Genomic DNA, 20,318 nt, shown 5'->3' on the forward strand with positions numbered 1-20,318 from the left:
GTTTGTATGAGTTTTGTGTATCCATGTGCTCTTGCGCTACCGTCCACAAGGATATGGGGTGCACAATGCACTAGCCGCTTCGGAGGTAAAATCTGTCCATTCTGAAATGAATGAAAATGAAGTTTTTACCGTTGTCGCCGTTAAGTAATGTATCATGCAACATCGCTCTGAGTATGAATGATGCAATTAACTACTGTTGTCACCCTCTGGTCATTTATCATAAAACATCGCCTTGTGTATGAATGATGTCATTAATAAGTATGGTTTTCCTCAGGTCAGTTATCGTACAACATTGCTCTGAGTGTGAATGAATACTTGAAAAGTGAGGAGGAATTTATAGCTTGGAACACAGCCTTACTCAACCTGGAATACTTGGAGATGATGTTCTCTCGTAAGGGAGGTTATGGAGCTCTCAAGGTAAACAATGGTACTGAAAGAAATACCAGGAATATTTATATTACACAGTTTTTAGGTATATTGCTGTGCCGTGTATGTTTAATCAGATTACCGCGCACAAAATTTCTATAATATAATCAATATCTATGTTTTCAAAGCTAATTAACTTTCAAATTCATTAAAACCACCTCTTATAGAGTACTTGATTAAACACCACACTTATTAAGACTGGTGTCCCAATATTTACAGTCTCGTTAAAAGGCTTTAAAATACTTGTCATTTGCATGATTATGCTGACTGATGGTGCTAAAATTATTTTCTTTCATTCACTGAGACAGAGGTACTTGCTGGACCTCCTGATTCCACTGTACGACTCTGTTGGCTTCGAGGACAACCCCAGTGACCCTCACTTGGAGAAGTACAAACGGGTGTTGGCCTTGTCCAATGCCTGCCATTTAGACTACCAAGACTGTGTTCAGAATTCTGTCTCTCTCTTCCAAAAATGGATGCAGAACCCGAACAATAACAGGTAAACTGTGTAGCATGGGTCACCTCAAGATATTTTACATAAACTTACTGTTAATAAAAATTTTCTGAGCCGTCATAATGAATGTCTATATGTAGGATACATTTTTTTAATGAGATCCTCTGGATTTCACAGCCAAGCCAGTCAGACACCTTTACCTTAACCGGTGTTTCATTCGCATGCAGATAACTAAAGTTATAATACGTTCTATGTTTATTTTTTTGACTGTTCGGCTTCCTGCTTAATCTGGCTGAAAGTAGCCTCTTCCTCAGATCCTACTGCATTTTTTTTTAAATTTGCATCTAGCAGTATAATGGTTTTCTCTTCCGTGCTGTTCTACAATCACCAAGCTTAATGTTGCAAGCAGCAGTTGAATGTACACTACTGTTAGATGCAACGGTAGTGTATGCACCACTGTTGGATGCAAAATTAGACTTCCATCCAACAGTAGCATGTACTCTCATACAATTCAGGTACAATCGTGTACAGGTAGGGGAAAATAGTTATATTACATTAGATTCACGAAATCCTAATAACACGATTACAAACAAATCACGGAACAACTCACCATGGGTTCAAACCCCACTCGCTCAGTGGTTTATATTACATTTCACTTAGTGCTAGGATTTCAAATTTAAGTTTATATAAAACACTTAACAATAAATTTCAGCTTGAAGCCAAATCCTTTTATTTCGGTGATACACAGTCACTCACAGTTCCTAATCGTATCCGCAGCATCGTGTCGCCCAACCTGAAGAGCACAGTGTACTGCACCGCTATTGCTGCTGGTGGTGAGGAGGAGTGGAACTTTGGCTGGGACCAGTACCTCGCCTCCAACGTTGGCTCTGAGAAAACAACTCTGCTGTATGCTCTGGGATGTACCAAGGAACTTTGGATCTTGTCTCGGTGAGGAATATAAGTAACAGTAGAATGGCTGAAAAATTTAAAATTATGATGTGGAAAGGAAACGCTAGACGACGTTTTAGTTCATCCTAGACCTTTAAGTAGCAAATTGATGATGGTCCTCGATGGACCGAAACGTTGTCTAAAGTTTCATCTCTTAATTGTAGGTGAAATGTAAATAATCTCGATGAGCTAAGTTGTTCTTTGACTCACGAAATCGTAATGATACGATTGCAAACAAACCATACCACGGACGGGGATAGAACCCGCGATCAGAGTCATAAAACTTGGTCTGGAGTTTTATGACTTTGATCGCGGGTTCTAACCCCGCCCGTGGTATGGTTTGTTCTTACTTTCCCAGTTTTAACATGTTGCATGGTAATTAGTTATTACAATGAGGCTGCAGATGTATCATATTTATGTTCCTTAATACTATACAAAGTTAGACTACTCTTGTAACTTTCTTGTGTTAATACTTCCATTATTTCGTTAACCAAATGGTAAAAATCAGACAGTAATAATAACATAAAGAATATAAGAATTACGACAATGCGAATCGAATAAAGGTTCATACATCCGACTCCTGTCTTCCTCTGACTCCTTACCCCTGCAGGTACCTGGACATGATGTTCGATGAAGCGAGCGGCATAAGGAGGCAAGACGTCGGATACACTTTCTCCTCCGTGGCTGAGAACGACGTGGGTCGCGACTTAGCCTGGTATTACCTCAGGGACCAGTGGGAGATAATCTCTACTTAGTGAGTAATGTGTAACAAGACTTGTTTTGAAACTGTGCGTTGTTGAACACCCCAACCATCACAAGAGGTTTGGTAAAAAAAAAAAAATCTTTAAAATGTGTGACTGTGGATGAGAATCTTCTTTGGCATACACATGTTTCTCACATACTGTATTTCTGAGAAAATCTTAGGCAGTGTTACCACTTTACACCATTGTATTTATAGTTGAAAGCTGTTTTCATAGCTCAGCTTCTTTCGAAGTCCAGCCCTAACTAATGTAAACTATCACACACGTAAGATCTAGGTAGGAGTGGTTACCACAGGTAAGATGTAGGTAGGAGTGGTTACCACAGGTAAGATGTAGGTAGGAGTGGTTACCACAGGTAAGATGTAGGTAGGAGTGGTTACCACAGGTAAGATGTAGGTAGGAGTGGTTACCACAGGTAAGATGTAGGTAGGAGTGTTTACCACAGGTAAGATGTAGGTAGGAGTGGTTACCACAGGTAAGATGTAGGTAGGAGTGGTTACCACTGACCCACCAGCTACCATATTTTAGGCAGTGTTACCACTTTTGAAATTATGTTGGCAACAACATCGTAGGATTTTTGGAAGATATCTGGAAGCCAATATAGAATTTGCAACAAAGTGTCTATTGCAGGTTTACTAGATTGCTCAGTCATATACAGAATATATAAAAACTGCAACTAGAAGTCCAAACAGATTTAACATACCTATATTTCTATAATGTTGTCTCTCAGGTACCACTTAAAAGACTGCTGACCAAAATAGCGATTCAGTATATAGGAGACAAAAATCAAGCCTGAATTCAAGATTGGCTAAGCAGTAAGAAACAACAAGTTGTTTTAAACAGAGAAATGTTTAAGTGGCTAGATATAAAGAGCGGAGTATCTAATGTATCTATATATATATATATATATATATATATATATATATATATATATATATATATATATATATATATATATATATATATATATATATATATATATTTATGTCGTGCCGAATATGTAAAACTGGTCAATTAGCAAGAACTCATTTAAAATTAAGTCCTTTCTAAAAATTTCTCTTATACGTTTAAAGATATATTTTTTCATTAATGTTAATGTAAAAATTTATAATTTTGCACCAAAAGAATCTTAGAAAACTTACCTAACTTTATTATAACAAGCGCAATTTATTTTAGCCTAATCCTACTAAATATATTTTAAAAACGTTTACAGTAATTTAATAATAAACAAACACAATTAAATATATTTTTTTCGTTAGGTTTAGAATGATTTTGGCGAAATTATTGCATACTCAAATTTTCGCTTGTCCTACATGGCAAGATGAGCGTTGCTAATTAAGCCAAGATCGCAAGTTCTGCCTATTCGGCACGACATATATATATATATATATATAATATACATATATTATATATATATATATATATATATATGTATATATATATATTGTATATATATATATTTGTTGAAAATAAGAAAAAGTTTTGGAGTGAGATTAACAAGTTAAGGAAGCCTAGAGAACAAATGGATTTGTCAGTTAAAAATAGGAGAGGAGAGTTATTAAATGGAGAGTTAGAGGTATTGGGAAGATGGAGGGAATATTTTGAGGAATTGTTAAATGTTGATGAAGATAGGGAAGCTGTGATTTCGTGTATAGGGCAAGGAGGAATAACATCTTGTAGGAGTGAGGAAGAGCCAGTTGTGAGTGTGGGGAAAGTTCGTGAGGCAGTAGGTAAAATGAAAGGGGGTAAGGCAGCCGGGATTGATGGGATAAAGATAGAAATGTTAAAAGCAGGTGGGGATATAGTTTTGGAGTGGTTGGTGCAATTATTTAATAAATGTATGGAAGAGGGTAAGGTACCTAGGGATTGGCAGAGAGCATGCATAGTTCCTTTGTATAAAGGCAAAGGGGACAAAAGAGAGTTCAAAAATTATAGGGGGATAAGTCTGTTGAGTATACCTGGTAAAGTGTATGGTAGAGTTATTATTGAAAGAATTAAGAGTAAGACGGAGAATAGGATAGCAGATGAACAAGGAGGCTTTAGGAAAGGTAGGGGCTGTGTGGACCAGGTGTTTACAGTGAAACATATAAGTGAACAGTATTTAGATAAGGCTAAAGAGGTCTTCGTGGCATTTATGGATTTGGAAAAGGCGTATGACAGGGTGGATAGGGGGGCAATGTGGCAGATGTTGCAGGTGTATGGTGCAGGAGGTAGGTTACTGAAAACAGTGAAGAGTTTTTACGAGGATAGTGAGGCTCAAGTTAGAGTATGTAGGAAAGAGGGAAATTATTTCCCAGTAAAAGTAGACCTTAGACAAGGATGTGTGATGTCACCGTGGTTGTTTAATATATTTATAGATGGGGTTGTAAGAGAAGTAAATGCGAGGGTCTTAGCAAGAGGCGTGGAGTTAAAAGATAAAGAATCACACATAAAGTGGGAGTTGTCACAGTTGCTCTTTGCTGATGACACTGCTCTTGGGAGATTCTGAAGAGAAGTTGCAGAGATTGGTGGATGAATTTGGTAGGGTGTGCAAAAGAGAAAATTAAAAGTGAATACAGGAAAGAGTAAGGTTATGAGGATAACAAAAAGATTAGGTGATGAAAGATTGGATATCAGATTGGAGGGAGAGAGTATGGAGGAGGTGAATGTATTCAGATATTTGGGAGTGGACGTGTCAGCGGATGGGTCTATGAAAGATGAGGTGAATCATAGAATTGATGAGGGGAAAAGGGTGAGTGGTGCACTTAGGAGTCTGTGGAGACAAAGAACTTTTTCCTTGGAGGCAAAGAGGGGAATGTATGAGAGTATAGTTTTACCAACGCTCTTATATGGGTGTGAAGCATGGATGATGAATGTTGCAGCGAGGAGAAGGCTGGAGGCAGTGGAGATGTCATGTCTGTGGGAAGTGTGTGGTGTGAATATAATGCAGAGAATTCGTGGTTTGGAAGTTAGGAGGAGGTGCGGGATTACCAAAACTGTTGTCCAGAGGGCTGAGGAAGGGTTGTTGAGGTGGTTCGGACATGTAGAGAGAATGGAGCGAAACAGAGTGACTTCAAGAGTGTATCAGTCTGTAGTGGAAGGAAGGCGGGGTAGGGGTCGGCCTAGGAAAGGTTGGAGGGAGGGGGTAAAGGTTTTGTGTGCGAGGGGGCTCACAACAGACGAGACCATGGCCCGTGACTCCCCAAACAGATATCCTCAGGTGCACCCACAACTACCACGACAAACTGTGGATCAAGACACTTCTGTACAGTTCAGAAAATTTATTTCAGGAAAAGTTTTGTTATGAGTGGCTTCTTATGTCCTAATGGAGAAGCCTCTCGTGGCGAATTGTATTATATAATAATGTTCTAAATGGTAAATAATATTCTTTATACACAATAGTCAATGTGTAGCAATAATCACACAGCGGATATTTTAACAAGTGTTGTTCTCCCTTTCACCAGCTTGGGTACCTTCACCACGTTGGGTGATCTTCTCCTCACAGTCACCAAAGAGTTCAACACGCGTGAGAAGAAGCACGAGGTAGGTGTTTCTTCTTATTTTCTTTATTTTTCAAGTACTTTTGTAATGCAAGGGAAAAGATGTAATAATGCGGAAGTATGCACCAGGGCGGTATTATTTATCGGTATTATCAGGCTTTCAGAAGATCTGACAAGAATACAAAGAGAACCAGTTGTGGTTAATAAGAAAATCTATAATTGTAATGGCATGTTTTTAAATAAAATATAAAAAAAATAAGAAAATCTACACAGAGAAGACTATTTCAACATAATGCAACTACCGATGCACTCATCGACACCATGCCTAACCCTTCTAGGGTAGGGTAGGTGCCTGAGCCCGAGCCTTTAGCTCATAAGACTGTCATTCCCATTTGCCCCCTTGGGGCGGGGATGGCAGACCAGAGAGGCCTAGCTTGTGGCTAGGCCTGGGGACAGTTGGTCCCAAAGATGAGGAGGTACTTGTGCCTCCTCCCATGGGAGACTTAGGTCTCAGATACTCCCTAAAGAGGGAGCCAAGGCCGGGCCACCACTTGGAAAAGGCCCGGGCCGGGAGAATACCGGCTAATCTTTAACTAACTAACCGATGCACTGCCAATGACTTTGGGCCTGAAATCCCTAATATATAACTGAGGGTTTTAAAGAGATTTTTCTTTAGAGTTCTGGCCTGAAGTCATTGAAAATGAAGTGGTAGTTATTTTATGTAAAAATAATTGTTTTTCAATGTGAATAATCCAGTGTGTAATCTTGTCAATTCTTACTCACCCTTGCTTCACATAGTATACTTTTTTTGGTACGTTTGTTAATGTTGAGGGTTCTCTTACCTCTTATTGTCAGTCATGATAGCACTGACTGTTTCAACATCTTATGAGAATTTTAGATTGAGAAGCTTAAAACCCCATAATTAATTAGAATTCATTTATCATTTATCAGTTGGAGGTGTTTAAGATGGACCACGCAGATGCCTTGGAAACCGCTGAGCTAGCCGTTGATCAGGCCATTGAAAGAACTGGCAACAACATTGCCTGGATGGACCACAACTATGACACCATTGTTGAGTGGCTCAATGATCATGGCTACGCTTCTCAGCTCAGCCGCCACTGACCTCAGCGCTACTGACCTCAGCGCTACTGACCTCAGCGCTACTGACCAGTGTCACGAGTGGGACTCCCTGTAATTCTTGCTCTTAGTAGCCATATAAACGATTTGTCTTTTATAGTAATTTCACAGAGCGTACACTCACAGACAGAGACACAGACACAGATACAGACACACACACACACACACACACACACACACACACACACACACACACACACACACACACACAGGCCAGGAGCTTGGACTCGACCCCTGCAACCTCAACTAGGAGAGTATAGACACACACACACACACATACACAGACAGACAGACACACACACACACACACACACACACACACACACACACACACACACACGGGGGGCCAGGAGCTGAGTCTCGACCCGTGCAACCACAATTAGGTGAGTACACACACACACATACACCCTACCGACCTCAGATAAGTCATAGCGATGAGACGACTGTCAGGAAGTGGAACAATCTGGAGAGTGTAGTAGTAAAGGCGAGATCCACACATAGCTTTAAGAAGAGGTACTATGAGCCTCTTAGATCCGGGAGTAGACTTAGTACCAGTCAGCATAGAGGCGGGGCCAGGAGCTGTGAATCGACCTCTGCAAACACATGTAGGTGAGTACACATACATACGCAGAATGTGCATGAATTGAGTTGATAGGGTTTAAAAAATAAGATAAAATGTCGTGATAATTTTGATAGAGCAGCTACTTCCAAAACCTTCCAGTGAACATCGATATTTCAAATATAATTAAAAAATAAAGATCAAATTCTTTTAGAAATCGTATTCCTGAAACAAAACACTTTCTAGAAAATGTTTACATCGGTGGCACTAATAAAAATTTATATATTGAAGCAAAAAATAAACAAAAAATGTGGCCCAGCTGCATAAATAATTATGAGATGATACGAATTAACAGATAAAGATAATTTCTTCTTACCGCCAACAGAACAATAAAAGAAGATAATTGAAAACAAAAAAGGCAGAACCGAATGTGTACTATATAAATTTTCTGGAAAACAACCACTGTGGTAACACCTGCTTACAGCATATACAAATTTTATATACAAACAAATCACTAATTATTGAATCCGCGCACATTTTCACCGACGGCAGTGTTACTTAAGTCAACGACTTGTATTACGAGTATTCAGTCTTGTGATGTAAATTCATCCTGCTTATTACATACTTATGGGGTATGATGACTATAAGACTACATTAGGGCACTTTGGATTGTCAGTTGTTATCTGTAGCACACATGTGCTGATTGTGTCCTGGTTCATACAGTATTCATCCCGCACATCTATGGAAAAAAACAGAGGGGTATTGACTACACAACTCTGCTTCTGTAAGTACAAATAATTACATTTGTACGTCAGAGTACAAGTTATCACAAGAATTATTCACGTACAGTATATACTTTGAGAGTATTGAATATATTTTTTCTACATACAACGTTAAGTAATAATAAATTTGTCCCAGATAGAAACATCTTTCAATTTATACACCATTTATACACCGAGTATTTATCATTATAATGTGTGACTAATATTTTACAAAAAATTAGGTTATTTATCTTCTTGGGAAATTCAGGTCAGTAAATTATGAAATATGAAGTGTGCTTTTATATATGATCTGGCGAAAATTTTCTGAAATTCTCATGTGCAATTTGTTGCCTCTGGGTCTGCCCCTCTGACATTACGGTTTCTAGGTAGAGAGAAGTGTGCCGGGGTTCATCCTGCTCCCTGAGGTTCCTCAGGTGTGGTGTAGTTTGTCGTGGAATCTGGATTATCTGGAGGCGCCCTGCTCCTTTCTCGGATTTCCAAGAAGTGAGCAGGGTGTCTTGCAGGTGACAGGGTGTAACTCCAGAGGCTGCCTGTCGGTTCTGGGAGGTGGCAGCCGAAGAAGGTATGCTTTGTGGCAGGTTTCCGACCACCCTCTCTTTCTTTTGTCCGCCGAGGTGGTTCTGTAGATGTGAGGTTGCTATCCCGGAGCGTTTGTTTACAGGCGTGAAGTGTAGGGTATGGCACGCCACGCTGCATCTGCACTGCTTACGGTCTCGAGGTCCTCTCGGATGAGAGAGGGAACTTACGGCCCGCTTTTTTTCTTTCCTTCTTTCTTTTTTTTCTATAAAATAATAAAAAAGAAGTACCACTATCATGGAGACTTCGTTCTGTGATAACCCTCCCCTCAGGCCCTTTTCTGTTACCACATCTGTTACCACAGGAGGCCTGGTCACAGACCGGGCCGTGGGGGCGTTGACCCCCGGAACTCTCTCCAGGTAAACTCCAGGTAAACATCCTTTCCTGACCCGGCTTCGTTATTGGACCATTCTCCAGACTCTTCCCATACCCCTGTACCTTCTGCTGGTGATGCTTCATCACCTGCTATAGGAGCTGAGGCTCTGCCCGTTTCTGCTAGTGCCTCTGCCTCTTGCACACCGATTACGGTGCGACGATTTTTGGATCGTCCGCCTACCTCGGCTAAGGCCACCAGTGGTACTACGCCTAAACGTTCCAGACGATCTGCTGATGGCTCATTCCACCCAGAAACTACCTATGCGATACCCACTTCCTTTATGCACCATGTTTAAATGTATGCAGTGGACTAAATTCTTTTCCCTAAAACCGACATTTCCAACTGATTATCTTTCTGGTCAAAGTCTTGGTAAAGCTCTTTTATGACACGTTGGCCAAAATATATCTTTTCACACTCTTCGAAGCATTGCGTGCGTTGTTACAGTTCAGAATGCAGAACTAGCTCATGATCTTTCCCATCTTACTTCCATTGATAACATTCCAGTCACAGTTCACAAGCATGCTACTCTCAATTTTTGCAGTGGTACGGTGGTTTTACCGTGTACCATTGTAGTGAGTGATTTTCTGTCTTGCGGTGATAATATTTTGGAGTAATTAGCCCTTTAGGACCTTCCAGTTCTCAAAGTGGATACATATGTCCTGCCTGCTCGCGGGCGGAGGTGCTTACCCAGTAACATCGCCAGCTTAGCCTTTAACTACTGTGAACTACTGTCCTCCGTTTTATATCGTGGGCCATCACTTAGAGGTCCGTAAAGTGGTTCCTACTCCCCAACAGTGTCGATATTGCTGGCACTTTGGACACCTCGCTAATTACTGCAGATCTGTGGTGGAGTGCCCGGTCTTTGGTGCCACGGATCATGCCGATACAGCTTGCAGTCTTCCCCCCACCTGTCTCAATTGTTATGAACCTCATCCTTCTTTTTTCGCCGATGTCAGGTCTATCTTAATGAACGAGAAATCCGTTGTCTGAAGAAGAGCGAAGGCCTTACTTATGCTTTGGCTGTCTCTCGGCTCCGCCTTCAAGGGAATCTTCCTCATGTCCCTTATTCTCTAGCAGCTAGGAGACCTCCAACCTTGGCGATCCCTCGCCTACCAGCTCCTCTGGGGTCGTGTCATCCGGGGTCACCCCTGTCTCTAATTCTCTAATTATTTTGGGGTTTTACCCTCTGAAACGCCCACCTCCTTACCTATTCCTACCTCTGCTTCTTCTTCTTGCCCACTAGTTTCTCAGTCTGCAAGGCCTCGCGTGCCTGCATCTTCGCGCCTATCACCTGCGAAGTTTAACCTGTCTCATAAGCCCAAATCTCTTCGCATTCCTCCAGTGCTTACAATTCCCCATAAGTTTTCCTTTTTGGCCTCGGTGTCTAGTTCTTGCCCCCTTTCTCACACGAAAGTGGAGGTTCACCTTTCCTCATGTGGTCCCTTCTTCTCCTGTTCTCCTCCAGACTTCTTCCCCAGTTACCTTCGAGCCTCCTTCTCCTGTTCCACAGCAGGACTCTTCTGTCCCCACCGGCGCATCTCTCCAGGTTCATACTCCCCTTCCCTCTCAGACCTCTTTGGTTCCCTCCATAGTTTCCCCGATCTCTACTTGCTTTACCTCCCCTGCGTGTGAAGTCGTGGTATCGGCATTTTCCTTATCTGCTGAGACACTCGACGCAATCTCCGACTATATTGCAGAGACGAAACCCTCGATGGACACCGGAGCGCCTCATTCTACCCATTCTTATTTTTCACGACCCTCGCAACAATCTTTTCCTTCACAGCATTTTTATTCCTCCTTGCTCGCACACTTTCCGTTGCCTTCACACATTGGCTTCACTGATTCTAATAGCCCATGGGTTTTATCGCTTCTCATTGTTGGTATAAATGTCTTTGTGAATAATGACTTATTTACAGTGGAATATTCGTGACCTCAGGTAATCGGGGAGAGCTCCAGGTGTTGCTCTCCCAGTTTTCCTCAGTATGTGTCGGGTTACAAGAGCCCAAAATTCGTTTAGCTGTTATTCGTCCCGTTTCGGGATATGTGCTGTTGCATTCTTTTGATCCCTTTCCTAATGAATCATTTAATGAGAGTGTGCTTCCTGTGCACGTGGGTATATCGCATCAACAGGTCTCTGTTCGTTCTCTGCTGCATTATACTGCAGCCCGTATTTATTTGCATAGATGGTATACAGTTTGCTCTCTCTATCTCTTCCCTTCCTGTGCATTCTGTATCTCGGATATTACGTTCTTGATCTCTTCTCTGCCGCCGCCCATCTTGTTACGTGATTGTAACGCTTACCATCATCTTTGGGGAGGGTCCCACTGTGACTCTCGTGGTGATCAGTTGGAAAGACTTCTCACTTGTCATCCTCTTCATGCTTTAAATACGGGTGCTCCCACCCACTTTGACTCTTGCACTCGGTCTCTCTCTTGCACTGATCTTTGTATCTGCTCTTCGTCACACTTGATTATGCTTGGTCAGTTGTCCCTGATTTGCACGACAGTGACCATTTTCCGGTTCTTCTTGCTTCTACTATGTATTCCCGACTGCCTCGTAGCCCACGTTTGCAGTTTGGACGAGCGAGTTGGAGCTTATACTCTCATCTTACCGCTTTTTGTGGGGACCCTTCTTAGTCTTCTATTGATGAGCTGGTGCACCAGTTTTCGACCTTAGTTTTGACTGCATCATCACGTTCTATTCTTCAAACCTCAGGCAGGCATTCTTAGACATGCGTGCCTTGGTAGTCTCCTGCGTGTACCCATGCAGTATGTTTGAAACGTGCTGCATGGGGCCGTTATCGATATAATCGGACCTCGGTTCGTCTTTTGGATTTTAAGTGGACAAGGGCTGTCACTCGACGCATAATACGCGACGCTAAACGTTCTGTTGGCAAGACTGTGTCTACCATTACCTCGACTTCCCCTATGTGTGCGGTTTGGAAGAAGGTACGGAAGTTGTGTAGCAAGTACGCTTCGGACCCAGCTCCTTTTCTGCAGGTTGCTGGTGTTATGTTACGGAGCCTCTTGAAGTAACCACGGAAATCGGGAACTATCTTGTCCCTGTCTCCCAAGGGCTTCACCTCTGTGCCTTATTTCTCGTGTTTAAGTCTACCAGGGAGAAATTTCCCTTGGATTTCTCTTCAAATGGAATGGAGGCATATAACGTACCTTTCACTCTCCTAGAGCTAGAGTCCACGCTTTCCGCTTGCCAATCATCGGTAGCTGCGCCTGATGATATTCATATCAGTATGCTACAACATCTGCATTCTACAGCCCTTACAGTCCTTTTGCGTCTTTTTTTAATCTTATTTGGATGCGAGGGGTTCTCCGTCAACAATGGAAATCTGCCATTGTACCTCCGTTTCGCAAACCAGGCACCTCAGGGCTTGATACCTCTCACTATCGTCCCATTCCTCTGACCAGTGTAGTCAGTAAGGTGATGGAACGATTAATGAATAGACGTCTTATATGGTATTTGGAGACTCACAATAGTCTTTCTCCTCACCAATACGGCTTTCGCAAGGGCCTCTACTCTAGACCCTTTGCTCCACTTAGATACGTATGTGAAAAATGCCTTTGCTAACAAACACTCCGTTCTAGCAGTCTTTTTTTTTATATTGAGAAGGCATATGACATCAATTGAAGGAATAACATTTTAGCCCAGGCCCACTCCTTAGGCCTCCCCGGTAATCTACCAAACTTCCTTGCTGTTTTCATATCTGACAGATATTTTCATGTCCTTGTTGGCGCCTCGTTTTCCTCAGATTTTGTTCAGGCCGAGGGAGTCCCACAAGGTTGTGTCCTTATTACTACCCTTTTTCTCTTGGCTATAAATGACCTACCTTTCGTTATTCCATCGCACATTTGGTTGTCACTTTATGTGGATGACTTCGCTATAGCTTACTCAGGCGCTGACTGTTGCCTGGTAGTGGCCTCCCTTCAGGATGCGATTGACCGAGTTTCCCACTGGGCCACTTCTCGTGGAATTAAATTTTCCAGTACGAAAACCCATTTCAGTACCTTCACTAGACGTCCTCTTGTCCCACATATTTCCTTGTATTTACATGGCTCACGTATTCCAGAATGTAATACTGTCAAGTTTCTTGGCCTTCTCTTCGATCGCCGGTTGATATGAAAACCTCACATTTCCTCTTTGGAGGCAGCTTGCCATGGTCGGCTGATTCTCCTCAAAATTCTTCTGCATCGCTCATGGGAAGCAGATCGCCAGACTCTCCTCCGTTTGCATTCCACCCTAGTCTTGTCCGAGCTGGATTATGGCAACCAGGTCTATTCTGCGGCTTCTCCTACAACTCTTTCTAAGTTAGATCCCCTTCATCATCAGGGTCTACGTTTATGCCTTGATGCCTATCGTTCATCCCCTGTTTAAGGCCTCTGCTGTAGTGTTCCTTCATTATGTTCTTAAAACAATAATCAGTGACCTGAATAATGTTATATTATCTTACACTGACTCTTGCTGGTGTATTGGTGATATTGGTCTCTGTGGGATAATTTAAAACTGTCTCTTCTGATTGACTTTAAATTTTCAAAGTTGGTAAAGCTTGCTCAGAGGAACATTCGAAATGATTTTAGGCAGTGTGAGTGCCATTTTGTCATTTCTGTTGACGAAATTGGGATATCAGTTTCCATGTGATAACTTGTGAATGCCTTTACTGATTGGCTTCATCTCTTCAATGTTGATATTTAACTACATTCTAAACCAGTGTTGTATTCTCTATTAATCCGTTTGCCTGCATTGAACTAGAGGAGGCTGGGCTTATGGGATACGGGGGGATACCTTTCTTGGATCACGCAGCAACCGTAATACATCTAGTTTTATATTACACACAGAATGTTCATTACACGGTATATTACTAGAGAAGAAAGTGAAAACAATAGATAAATTTAAATCACAATAGGATACTATTTCGTGTTTTGCTAATTTTTTTCGGAGATTTAATTTCAACCTCATTTACAGCGTACTGATGCTCTTACCCTAGTTTTCCTTTTTAAATGTCCCACCTTTTAAGTCAGATATGATTTCTTGGCTGAAAGTGACTCAAGACACTAACTTTGACATTCCTCTTTAATACACACTTTTCTTTGAAATTAGCACCCCGTTGCTCATTTTTTTGTAAATATACTATTACTACCACTATTATTGTTACTACTACTACGGGATGATGTTCCCAGGAATATGCGAGAGACTGCAGATGCGATATGACTCGGAAACTATCCCTCTCTTTGTGCCCCAGTAATTTGAGGTGGCCTACTCCTGCCAGAACATACTTAGATTTTAAGCCTGACTACAGCAACATTAGCCAGTGTACGCTGCAAGTGTAAACTGACTGATGCCACATTAGTTGCATATGTGTTCTTCTACCTGACACATTGCAAGTTGCTCCCTAAAAATGCTTATATACGTTCATGTTATCATAGAGTGTGAAGGATGTACTCAGGCCTCTGACTGTATTCCTATGATATTCAAATTCATAATTTACTTCTCTCCTAATATTATTTCTAACTGACTGATATACCAAAGATATATATTCTCCATTTTCCCTGTGAGTACTTTCGCTAATTTATCGACTTAATCATGTATGAGTTTTTGAGTGTGTAATAGAATTCTTAAGAATTGTGCATTAATTCCATTTTATCTAATTCTTGAATACCTATACTTGGCTTCTTCAGTGAGCATGTTATTAGAGTCATTGACAGCGAACTCAGGTCTCGCCTTTATTTCACGACTGTCTGAGTGATCGAGGTCTGGGGTCAAGCTGTGCCACCAGTTATTTTCACACTGTGGCCCATTAATATGGAGTGTGGAAGTATTAAATGATCCCATTGATAATTTTGCAGTGATTTAATTAATATTAGGCGACAAGAATTTATCGTGACGCCAACTTCAGACATAACAACCATGACTTTAGAACTTAAGAAATTAAACAAAAAATTCATTGTACACATTTTTTAACTGTCATACTAATTTGAGTTCCATTAAAAGGAGAAAGAATTAATTGTCATTCATAATTATGCTTGAGGGTTTGTGAGCCTCGTAACCATGGTCTTGAAGCCACTGAACAATAACTTCGTAGTTGTGGTCCAGCCAGGCAATATTGTTTCCAGTTCTTTCAATGGCTTGATCAACGGTTTGCTCAGCTGCTCCCAGCTCGCCAGCATGATCCGCCTTGAACACTTCCAACTGGTGAAGCAGAGAAATGTTAATTAATTCAGTGGTTTAAAACAACGTTCGTGTGTGCTGAGTTAGACTACAGTGAGGTAGCGTATCTGTCTCATGACTTAAGGTGTTGAAATTTGTTTAAAACCTTCCGCCATATGGTGTGTGAAACTTTGGATTGGCTGTTTCACTGTTTTGTCAGTATTTAGAATAAGTGTTCGGCAAAGTTGGGTTATAATTTTCAGTTGACAGAATAATGTATTAAGTCAGTTTTTCAACAGAGATAGTTTTATTTTGTGTATTTTGACCAAAATATTTGTCAGTAAATTTGGACATCTGTGTTTAGTTCAGGATATTTATTGAAGGAAATGTTTCGCCAGGAGTCTTTAACCAGTCCCGTCATTAGGAATAACAAAATTTTTCCTGGTGAAACGTTTCTTCATTTTAACGTTTTGAAATGGGCTCAAGTGGTGTCCTCTTCCATAGATTTAGTTAGGTTAAGTCAGATTATTTTACATTATTTAATGTTAGGTTACATTAGGTAACTAAACTAACAACCCAACCCAACCCAACCTAACCCAAAATACCCGAAACTAGTGGAACCCAATTAATCCCAATCCAACCCAAGCTAACCTAACCTAACCGTACCTCAACACAGTCTTAACCTATTATATGGCTGCACTGGGGTTTGATAAGTTGGGTGGAGTTGGATTTTGTTGGGTTATGTATCTTTAACATTAGTTGGTTTATGTTAGTTTGAGATACCTTATGTAACAAAAAGTAACTTATCCTTACCTAACGTAACCAAATCTAATCTAAACTAAATGAATCTAACCATCCTAATCTAATGCAAAAAAAAATATATATTGTAGGTATTTAAATGGCATTTACTAGGCTGTTATGGTGTCAGAAGAATATCTCTCAGTTGTTTTTCTGCTTTAGTGAATATGTCCCGATCATTAAATTTTCTCCTCGTATTACATATGTACATTGAACAATACGCAATATACAGAGAAAAACCCACCTCGTGTTTCTCCTCATTAGTGTTGAACTCGTAAGATACTGCTAAGATCATATCTCCCACCTTGGATACGATACCAATGCTGTTGTGGGGAAGAGAGACAACAGACTTAGATTATAAAACCTTCCATGGGATCTATACACCTCGTTAATACAAATATCTAATGAACCAATCATGTGGCAGCACCTCAGTGCCTAAATGCATGCAGATATGGTCAAGAGATTCTGTTGTTGTCTATACCAAACATCAAACTAGGGAAGAAATGTTATCCCAGTGACTGGAGTAAAATTTTAATAGTAAAATTTTCGAAGTAAAGTAATAATAGGTTACCTCAGTAGATGATCTCTCATAACCAATGAGTGATTTTTTTTTTCTGAGGACTTCATCGTGTGAAAATATTTTTATTATATTTATTATTTACAATAACCAACCAAAAATAGATGATCTCTCTAGAGACAATGTTAATAATTTCGCCTGTTTGCGAATTGTTAAGTATTTCAAATCTCTTTCATTGTCCACTGCATGTGGTAGGATTCGATGAATTAACTTTCAAAACGAGCTTGGTGCCCGGGGGTATGGTGCCCGGGGGTGTGGTGCCCGGGGGTATGGTGCCCGGGGGTGTGGTGCCCGGGGGTATGGTGCCCGGGGGTATGGTGCCAGGGGGTGTGGTGCCCGGGGGTATGGTGCCCGGGGGTGTGGTGCCCGGGGGTATGGTGCCCGGGGTTATGGTGCCCGGGGGTATGGGGCCCGGGGGTATGGTGCCCGGGGGTATGGTGCCCGGGGGTATGGTGCCCGGGGGTGTGGGTCCCGGGGGTGTGGTACCCGGGGGTATGGTGCCTGGGGGTATGGGGAAACATCGCTTAGCTTCGGCTATGCGCCCATACTTATCGCGTGTCTAGCTCTGTGGTAAAGTACTGTGGACTCTGATACAGAGTTAGCAGGTTCGAGTCCTACTGTGGACGTACAGACAATGTTTGTAAATAATTTCGCCTGTTTGCAAATTGTTAAGCATATATATATAAAGGTGTAAACAATGTCTAGTGAACCTCCCTGCTATTAAGTTGTCTTGAAATTATTCCATGAGAAAGTTAATTAACTGTGCCACTCACTTTAAAAGTTTATACATGATGGCTAGTGAATATAATAATGCTATGAGGAACAACTGTATACTCACTAATCATAAATTTGGTCCCACTGGTCCCTGAGGTAGTTCCAGGCTACGTCGCGGCCCACGTCGTTATCTGATATAGAGTAGAACACAGTAGGGGCGTCTCGCTTCTGTATGCTGCTACCCTCATAGAAGGTCATGTCTAAGTACCTGAAGGGGTAGAGCAAAGCGTAAAACTTTGGTCTCGATTATTTGTGGACACATTTAATTATTTTATTATCTATCTTCTATGTATTCAAATATTTTACAAAAGTAGTAACTGGAACGGCTGTTGTTGCTGTTGAAATATTTGACAATGAAAATCACCTGACTAAACCGACTTTGTCATATGATGCGCCTGTTAAGAGTAATATTGTCCTTACAGTGTGGGCGCTGAAAGAAGCAATAGCTGGCGCGCGATGTTATATACACGATGGTGTCTACTACTTGCCTTATTGGTGAGTCACGACAGAAAAAAAAACCGCTGGCTTATCATTCAAACTTAATTTCAGAGCACTGAATAATTTATAATTTATTGCAACTGTAAACTTTGCAATCAAAACTATTAGGGATTCCAAAGCATATAAGTAACAGGATATTTAAATTTACCTAGACAAAATCCAGATCTCCTTGGTACATCCCAGAGCATAAAGTAGTGTTGATTTCTCAGAGCCAACGTTGGAGGCGAGGTACTGGTTCCAGCCAAAGTTCCACTCCTCCTCACCACCAGCAGCAATAGCGGTGCAATACACTGTCCTCTTCAGGTTTGGTGAAACGATGCTGTCAGCAGAATTTTTTTTTTTACAAATTAAATCATGGTGATAAAAAGCACAATAAATGATTTCATTATTTATGGGAATCATATTCTGCTGTTGTAAGATCAATCCCTACAAAATTCTTTGATTTTCAGAGTGATGCAATCATTGCATTTTGAGTAAAAGTATACATAACCAGGGGTCTGGAAGACTATGAATAACTATATTTTGTGAAAAGTAGATTTGAAGCACCAGGTATAACCTACCATTATGAGAATACAATAATCGTTACCTGTTCTTGTCCTGAATGATAGGGTAAGAGTCACATTTTGGGAACCCCAGTTTGATCCCCACAGAAATCCTTAATATTTATACGGAACAATAGTTTTCATTATACTTATCTCAAAACAGAAACAATAATAATCAAATAAACGGAACTCTAAAGATAAAAAACAAATATCACTGATAACTAGAAAGTTGCATGAATAGCAAGTCACAGTTCCGTGGCTGGAACAATTCACCAAGAAAGCGGATTGAATTGGAAAAATGTATTACTCTCGGGTAAGTTAACACACACTATTCCCAAATTCTCTATTCCCAAATTCTGAATAAGAAATACATATGATTGTCTGTTAAGGTAGTATACACTAACTGCAGACGGTAAAAGTAATTAACATGAAAAATCACCCAGTCATCAGTATCACATCCAGACCGATCACGAACTTGGTCATACACAACGTGCTCTTAAGATTCCACCAGAGACAACACAATAAGTGTCAGGGGCCCAAGACTGTTCGACTGCCTGCCAGCATACATAAGAGGGATTACCAATAAACCCCTGGCTGTCTTCAAGAGGGAGCTGGACAGGCACCTTAAGTCAGTTCCTGAAGAGTTTCCTTGTGAACGGCAGTAACAGCCTGGTTGATCAGGACCTGAACCATCGCGAGATCTGGTCAAGAACTGGGTTGCATGGACATTAACCCCTAGAACACCCTCCAAGTAAGCGCCAGGTATAATCTGGCGACCAGTCATTCACAGTGACACTAATCATAATATACCGTACTAACAAAATCGAAAAAGCTTTAAATTTTAAAATTGTATAAATTAATTAATTTATTTAATGAAAGCTGACTATCAGTTAGAAAAACTGAAATTATATGGTTGCAATAGCTTTTGATAAGCTGGGAGGGGTTGGATTATGTTGGGTTATGTATTTTTAAGATAAGTTGGATTACATTAGTTTGAGATACCTTATGTAACCATAACTAACTTATCCTTACCTAACGCAACCAAATCTAAGTGCTAAATGGCCTATGTGCTTTTTGAGAAGATATGCATAATTGACCGTGCAGGAAAATGAAAGCTACTGTTAACAGACTGACGAATAAGCAGCCAAACCTACTGAAATTCCTTTAAAATGCAACTACTAAGGTATGAAAATCCGAGGACAATGAATCACGTTTGCAAAGGATTAGTTTTCTTAAGAATTTTATTAAGTCTTCGAAAACCACAAACAAGAGAGACTATCACAACAATACTGAAGTTTTCTACTAAAGAAAGTTGCAAAGGAATAAATTTCAGTCTCACTGGAAACTTAAATCACCAGTAAACATTAACAGTAGATAAGTCACAACTTCACTGACCTAACGGTTACCTTACTGTATCGACGTAAAAGGCGACTAAAATGCCGGGAGTAAGGGGTTGTATAAATTAGTAAATT

The 20,318-nt window shown here is 40.8% G+C and overlaps 2 protein-coding genes across 2 annotated transcripts in view; one reads left to right on the forward strand and one right to left on the reverse strand.

Annotated features, from left to right (window-relative positions):
* LOC128696870 (aminopeptidase N) overlaps positions 1 to 8,689 on the forward strand; it is a 47,965-nt gene extending 39,276 nt beyond the window's left edge. The window contains exons 13-18 of the mRNA XM_070096046.1: positions 275 to 417; positions 735 to 925; positions 1,658 to 1,828; positions 2,439 to 2,582; positions 6,033 to 6,111; positions 7,020 to 8,689. Coding sequence (XP_069952147.1) covers positions 275 to 417; positions 735 to 925; positions 1,658 to 1,828; positions 2,439 to 2,582; positions 6,033 to 6,111; positions 7,020 to 7,190 — 899 coding nt within the window. The 3' untranslated portion in view covers positions 7,191 to 8,689. The remainder of the gene's footprint in view (positions 1 to 274; positions 418 to 734; positions 926 to 1,657; positions 1,829 to 2,438; positions 2,583 to 6,032; positions 6,112 to 7,019) is intronic.
* A 6,656-nt stretch (positions 8,690 to 15,345) lies between these two features.
* The window catches only part of LOC128696826 (aminopeptidase N), a 35,161-nt gene continuing 30,188 nt past the window's right edge, over positions 15,346 to 20,318 (reverse strand). Inside the window, exons 15-18 of the mRNA XM_070096045.1 lie at positions 18,453 to 18,623; positions 17,871 to 18,014; positions 16,700 to 16,778; positions 15,346 to 15,699 (exon numbers count right to left, since the gene is read on the reverse strand). Of these exons, the coding sequence (XP_069952146.1) occupies positions 15,511 to 15,699; positions 16,700 to 16,778; positions 17,871 to 18,014; positions 18,453 to 18,623 (583 nt within the window). The 3' untranslated portion in view covers positions 15,346 to 15,510. The remainder of the gene's footprint in view (positions 15,700 to 16,699; positions 16,779 to 17,870; positions 18,015 to 18,452; positions 18,624 to 20,318) is intronic.

Source organism: Cherax quadricarinatus, chromosome 52 (genome assembly GCF_038502225.1).
Source record: "Cherax quadricarinatus isolate ZL_2023a chromosome 52, ASM3850222v1, whole genome shotgun sequence".
Lineage (NCBI taxonomy): Eukaryota > Metazoa > Arthropoda > Malacostraca > Decapoda > Parastacidae > Cherax > Cherax quadricarinatus.